General features: G+C 40.8%; 2 protein-coding genes across 10 annotated transcripts in view; one reads left to right on the forward strand and one right to left on the reverse strand.

The window, feature by feature from the left end:
- Nucleotides 1–3,615, reverse strand: part of ccdc9 (coiled-coil domain containing 9) — a 26,618-nt gene extending 23,003 nt beyond the window's left edge. For all 5 annotated transcript variants that reach the window (XM_071496087.1, XM_071496089.1, XM_071496088.1 and 2 more), the window contains exons 1-4: nt 3,487–3,615; nt 1,999–2,051; nt 1,615–1,719; nt 372–521 (exon numbers count right to left, since the gene is read on the reverse strand). In XM_071496087.1, the coding sequence (XP_071352188.1) occupies nt 372–521; nt 1,615–1,719; nt 1,999–2,001 (258 nt within the window). In that variant the 5' untranslated portion in view covers nt 2,002–2,051; nt 3,487–3,615. The remainder of the gene's footprint in view (nt 1–371; nt 522–1,614; nt 1,720–1,998; nt 2,052–3,486) is intronic.
- Nucleotides 3,326–6,000, forward strand: part of LOC139631679 (homeodomain-interacting protein kinase 1-like) — a 4,520-nt gene continuing 1,845 nt past the window's right edge. Inside the window, exons 1-4 of one of the 5 annotated variants that reach the window (XR_011693430.1) lie at nt 3,326–3,442; nt 4,499–4,634; nt 5,113–5,293; nt 5,644–6,000. The exon at nt 5,644–6,000 is cut by the window's right edge and continues 1,843 nt beyond it. Coding sequence is in view for 3 of the 5 variants with exons in the window: in XM_071496090.1 (XP_071352191.1) it covers nt 4,482–4,634; nt 5,113–5,293; nt 5,644–5,750 (441 nt within the window). In the remaining 2 variants the exon portion in view is untranslated. Of the gene's footprint in view, nt 3,443–3,745; nt 3,861–4,481; nt 4,635–5,112; nt 5,294–5,643 lie in introns of those variants that run through there. The other 4 variants (XR_011693429.1, XM_071496091.1, XM_071496092.1 and 1 more) reach the window with 4 other exon arrangements.

Raw genomic sequence — 6,000 nt, forward strand, 5'->3', positions numbered from 1 at the left:
ATATATATATATATATATATATATATATATATATATATATATAGATAATAATATCATGTCTAGTGTGGTAAAAATATCTCTTAGGTTATATCAAGCACAACTCCGTCTTACACATGTAACACGACAAATGGTCAGAGGACTGGTGCAGGGCATGATGGTTAGACCAGCAGGTGTGCGGTTGGTAAACTGATCACAATAATGAGAATCTGTCAGAGTTCATAAGCTCCTCTGTCTGCAGAATCATCATAAAACAGATGAAGAAATTATATTTTCTAGAGCCCATGACACAAAAAGGTGTTGTGAGGAAATAAATCTTCCTTCAGAAAGGGTACAATGATTTTAAAAAGTTTAAAATGCTCATCATGTCTTACCCCCACTGGTTTAGAAAGGTCAACTGTGACGGTGAAGTTTTCCTTCTCTGTCTTCCTCCTGTCTGTCTCTGGCTCATGGGGACGGGGCTTCCGAGGTGTTGTCACAGCAATGCCCTCCTGCTCTGCCTTCTTCTTGTCTTCTTCTATTTCCTGTTGAGATCGAGTGACAGAATAAGTGAGATTAGACTAAAGCCGTTTCTCAAATACAAACACAGGACTAATTCTATGCGGGTTTTCAGTACGTTGAGTGTTTCTGTGGATGGTGATAAACTATCTCTGAATAAATAAATAAATCCTTGAAACAAACATTTTCAATGTCAAATTATCATATCTGTCTGTCTGCATTAAAACATTCTTGTTTACTCTGTACTCTTTAATTGTTTCTGTTTGTACTGTTTTAAATTTGCATGATAAAAGGGGGAAATCACAAAGTTAAATTTAACCCTTAACAAACACAAAAATACAAAAAAAATGCATTCAACAAGAATCCTACGGGAAGACGATGAACCCTAACCCAGTGCTGTTCGTCCACCTCCATTTAAAAAAAAACAAAAGCACCTTGAACTCAGTTCAGTAGCCAGTGCAGGGACGCAATTTCAGGTGAGATGCTGTCTCTCAGCAGCGTTCTGCATCAGCTGTAGATGAGGACTGGCTAACACAGAGGGCACTGCAATAATCCACCCAGGAGGAGATTAAGGAGTTTATGACAACCTCTCAGAACAGTGTTAGTTTGTTTGTTAAAGCTAAACCAAAGATGACACCAAGGGTTTTGGCCTGAGCATGGAGGAGAGGGGCCAGGTGTCCTAGGAGATGTGTTATACCCCTGATGGAGAGCCAGGGACCAAACTAGACCACTGCAGTCTTACTATCATTCAATTGAAGACAGTTATTTGCCATCCAATATTTCACATCCTGGAGGCAGTCAAGGAGAGAGCTAACTCAATTATTAACATCATTATTGCCAGGTTCTAATGGGAAGTGTAGCTGAGTGCCGTAGGTGTCACAGGTGATGAGAGCAGACAAGGACAGACAGAGATACATTTCACAGTAATGTATCTATTAGGTAGGAGGGCAAACCACTGCAGAGCCCTGCCACACAGTCTCTTTGGCACTTCACCTCTGTCACTCGCTTCAGGCTCTCTCCAGTTCCCTCCACTCACATACAAAAACACACACGCCTCACCTACACCGCCCACGTGCACCCAGGAGTTTTTCATATTTTGTGCGTTAGTGTTTTCCGTACCTGGTACCTCTTGACCAGAGCTTCATTCTTTTTCCTTAGAGCTTCGATTCGTCGGTCCAACTCTGCATCCTTCTCCTCCTTGGTCTTGAGATCCACCGCTGAAGACTGGCAGAGAGAGGAGGAAGAGCAGGGGAGCAATGAAATGAGGAGAAGATCCAGTATATCCCACATGACACAACCATTCACAGAAAACTGGACCAAATGAAGCTCAAGGGAAATACAGATAATCTCTTCACTTGACTGGTAAGTCTCCAGTTTGCTTTTGTTAAAGACATGAAAAGAATTTTTAACACTGTGAAAGAGCAGCTTGGCGAACGAAGCAGAGTTTTGCCTTTGCCTAGGAGTAGTGTGTACACCTCCTTCACCAAAGCCTCTCTTACTTACCATATCTGCCTCTGAGTTGTCTTCATACACAGGTGGCTGACTGCTTGTTCCTCCTGTAATGAGGAAGATAAAGAAAATGATGCAGCAGTGCAAAACAATCAGTGATTAGTTCATGACTTGCTTCAACAAAATGCAATTTTTTAAATGCTCAACTTAAAGTATTTCTTATTTTCATTTGACCTTCACTATACAGAATTATACATATTCACAGTTAGGGCAAGTTACAGTTAGAGCAAGGTTGTTTTCACATTCATCTCTCTGAGTCTCTCAGTGCTCACCTTAAATCAATGGTGAGCACTGAGAGTGCGGGTGAAATCAATGCCTATCATTATTCTGTCAACCATCTAATCGACAAATTATAGCAGCTCTGGTTCAGTCTGCTCTTATATAAATGTGCCCTGGACAATTGAAGGTTCCCGCGCACAAAACAGACGATCAACTCTCCACTGAAGACAGGAAACAACAACAACTTTACCATGTGTCTTTTCTCTCATTTCTCTTGTGATAAATTGTAAAACTTGAGTTTTACAATTTGATCAACGGATCTATTCTAATCTAATCTATTAATCATTATCTGTAATTTTCAAGAAAAAAAGTTTTAAAAAATGTTTACACAATCTCAGGTTCCAGCTTCTCAAATGGCAGAATTTGCTTCTTCTCTCTGTCAAACATTACAATGAACTGAATACTTTAGGTGATTGGACTTTGGGTCAGAAAAAAACAGACATCTGATTAAGTCACCTGGGCTTTTGTGAAGATGTGTTTGGCACGTTTTCACTGTATTTTTAACATTTCATACACCAAACAAGTGGATGACTCAATAATGAAAAATAATCATTAGTTGTAGCCTCAGCTCCTAGTCTAACTTAGTAACACAACACATTTTCCTCTGGCTAGGTTGAATGGGCATTTTGCTTTTTTTTTTTTTTTTTAAACACAGCTGATCAAATGAACAAAAATTAAGATACTGATCCTTAGACGAACCAACAATGTAAAGAATAATCATCTGCAGTCCAACTTTGCTCTTAAGTCTAGGGTCCACTGGTTAACCCCCTTTCACTTTCACCTAGTCAAGGTTAGAGGTAATCACAGGTGAGGTCACAGGTGTGTGTATGTTGAACAGAACAAATAAATAAATCCTTCATGCGTTTCCAAAGCTTCTGTAAGCGTATTAGAGCTGCACACAGGATGCAAACATAAGTCACCTGAGCCACAACAGCAAACAAAATACACAATAAACAGACTGTGCGGGATGTCCACCACATTAAACCCTAACTGTACTCTAATATCTATTTACATAGAGCTGTTTGTTTCTACTCCGGTCTGCGGGGGAAGTAACATAAGCGCACTGAGCCATGTCTGCTCTGAAAGAAAGGCGCCGAAGCCCCCCACGATGGAGAGACACCACACGGCCGACACGGAAGACATGAAGCTAAACAGCGAAGTAAACCATTACAGGCGTTTAAGTGTCACTTTTTGTAATATTACCTTTGTCAGGGGAGGTTGTAAGGAGTGTAAAGAGCAATGTTAGGACTCGCTGCTCTTTGCCAATTCCTGCACCTCAGAGTGCCCTCATTATTCGGCTTCCTGTTAGCTGCGGCTAACTTCCTGCCAAATAAAGACCCCCTCTCGGTGGTTTTAAAGAGGCAGCGCTGTTCTTAAACCAATCGACTAAAGCGTGTTACTGCTACTTCACTGATACACAGAGAAATGGTTTCGTAATAATTATTTCACAAATACGATAAACAACGACGATGAAAACGAAAGCAGTTGATATTACGTAGTTTTACGGCATTTGTAATTCGTCAAACGTCCACCAGAGGGCGCCAGCGACCAGCAGACAAACCAAACCCGCCATGATGGTAACAAGGCCAGATCCCAAACTGTATTCCCGCGATGATTCATAGTCACAGATGCAGATAGCTATGTTATTATTTTCATACAGTGCTAAACTAACTTATGCATATACGTTATGTCACCTTATATATTATATATTATTCCTATTTATCACTGTGTGTTCTGGTGTCCTATACTATTCCATTGTACTTTAAACTGTTAGGCTTCCTAACTTTTGACAGTTAAGCTACTGCCTCCTTTTAGTTAATTAACTATATATTAGTAATTAAAGTGACAACAGTTAGGTATGAATATGAATAAGAGTAGTATATTGTATAATGAGATAGTATGACAATGTGGTTGTTGTGTGTTGTGTTACGGTCTGGGCTCCCACTGGGTTGCTCCAGGATTTTCTTTGTGTGAAGTCATTCTGGATTTAAGGTCGTTGTCCGGCTGCATCATCCAGCTGAGCTTTAGCAGGTGGACAGCCAGCCTGACATTATTCTGTAAGATACTGTGATAAACTTGGAACCAAATAAAGGAAGCTGACCACCTGTGAAACGGTGGCTTTGAAAATCCTCCAGAGCAGGACATACATTGAGCAGGCAAAGGACGAGGTACATCACAAACTGTGCATCAACTCAGACATGCTCACTATCATCAGATGGGACAACCCCTTCACATGCAAGGGTCTTTACTGCCTGGAGTTCGAGAAACTGGACATAAGTCTGCGTGAATTCCTGCAGAGGAGCCAGCATCGCTCTCTGCTTTTGAGGGAGATCCGCCTTATTGTGCAGCAGGTTTGTTTTGTAATAGTGAAGTTGTTGCACACCTTGCATTGTAGAGTGATGGGTGTAGTTTATCCATATAAAGCATGTATTATAGTCTTTGTCAAAATATCTGTGGCAACTTCCATCAAAATTATCAACAAATAATGATGGATTTTAACTGTATGTTAGGTCAAATAACATTCCTGACGACTAGAGTTAGAGCACATCATCTTTTGTTTCAGTCACTATCTTTAGTGTGTGCTATCACCATGGCTACACAGTTGGTCTGTCTCAGATTTATCTGGGGAAAATAGTAATAAATATAATTGACTGCACAAGTTTGGAATATTTGACAAAAACTGTCAAATGTACATATTTGTTTTTGTTATGTCTGTATTCTCTCTCAATTTGGAAAAATCATCCATCAGCAAACGTGTTGTCCTGGTTTTTGATGATGAAATGAACCTTGCAGTTGTTTCTAACTGTTTATGTCATTTTGTGATTTCAGTTGGCTACAGACCTGGAATTTCTTAAGACTGTTGGGATCATTCACGCAGACCTGAAGCCGGAAAATATAATGATGGTGGACCGTTTAGGACAGCCACTGAGAGTTAAAGTCATTGACTTTGGCTTAGCTTGTCACGATCCTGAGGCACTGATGGTGTCACCCTTCAGAGCCTGTGGTACAGGTAAGTAACTGACAGAACATCTGTACATCTGGGACGGCTGTGTCAGAAAGGACATTAAAGTAAAGAAGCACTGTGCGCATCTCAGGGTTTTATGTTTGAGTTAGAATAGAGGGAAATAAACCACATTCCTGTGCATGGCTGATGGTGGATGCTGGGGAAAGAATCACACGAGCCATGCTCTTCAGCATCCATTCATCACAACGAGACACCTCGTCAGCGCATTCAACCACAGCCTCACACTGTTGATCATATTTTACTGAACATGGCAAAATCACTGTTCAAAAATAAATAATTAACTGTTTAATTAACTTGGCTTTCTGATTGTGCATGTGCATACCTTGATGATACAGTCGTTACCAGTGGCACCTGGGGGGAGCATGTTGAACAGCTGAGAGAAGTCCTGGACCACTTGTGTTCTGCAGGCCTCACCATCAATCCAGCAAAGTGTGTCTGGTAAGAGCTTAGTTTCACCAGTGGAGGAGGGGTAATAAAACCACAAGATCACAAAGTCCATGCTACTGAATCATGTCCTCTCCCTCAGAAAAGGAAGCAGCTCAGATCCTACCTTGGGACAGCCGGCTGCTATCATTGGTTTATACTAAACTTGTCTGCCAGAGCTGCCACCCTGACAAACAAGAGTATTATAACTCTGTACGGTTTATGGTGGTAACTGTATTCATTTGTTTTATTTACTTATTTTAGGAGTC

The sequence above is a fragment of the Trachinotus anak genome, unplaced genomic scaffold (genome assembly GCF_046630095.1).
Source record: "Trachinotus anak isolate AG129_WGS33_773 ecotype Australia unplaced genomic scaffold, CSIRO_AGI_Tana_v1 ptg000014l, whole genome shotgun sequence".
NCBI classification, from domain to species: domain Eukaryota; kingdom Metazoa; phylum Chordata; class Actinopteri; order Carangiformes; family Carangidae; genus Trachinotus; species Trachinotus anak.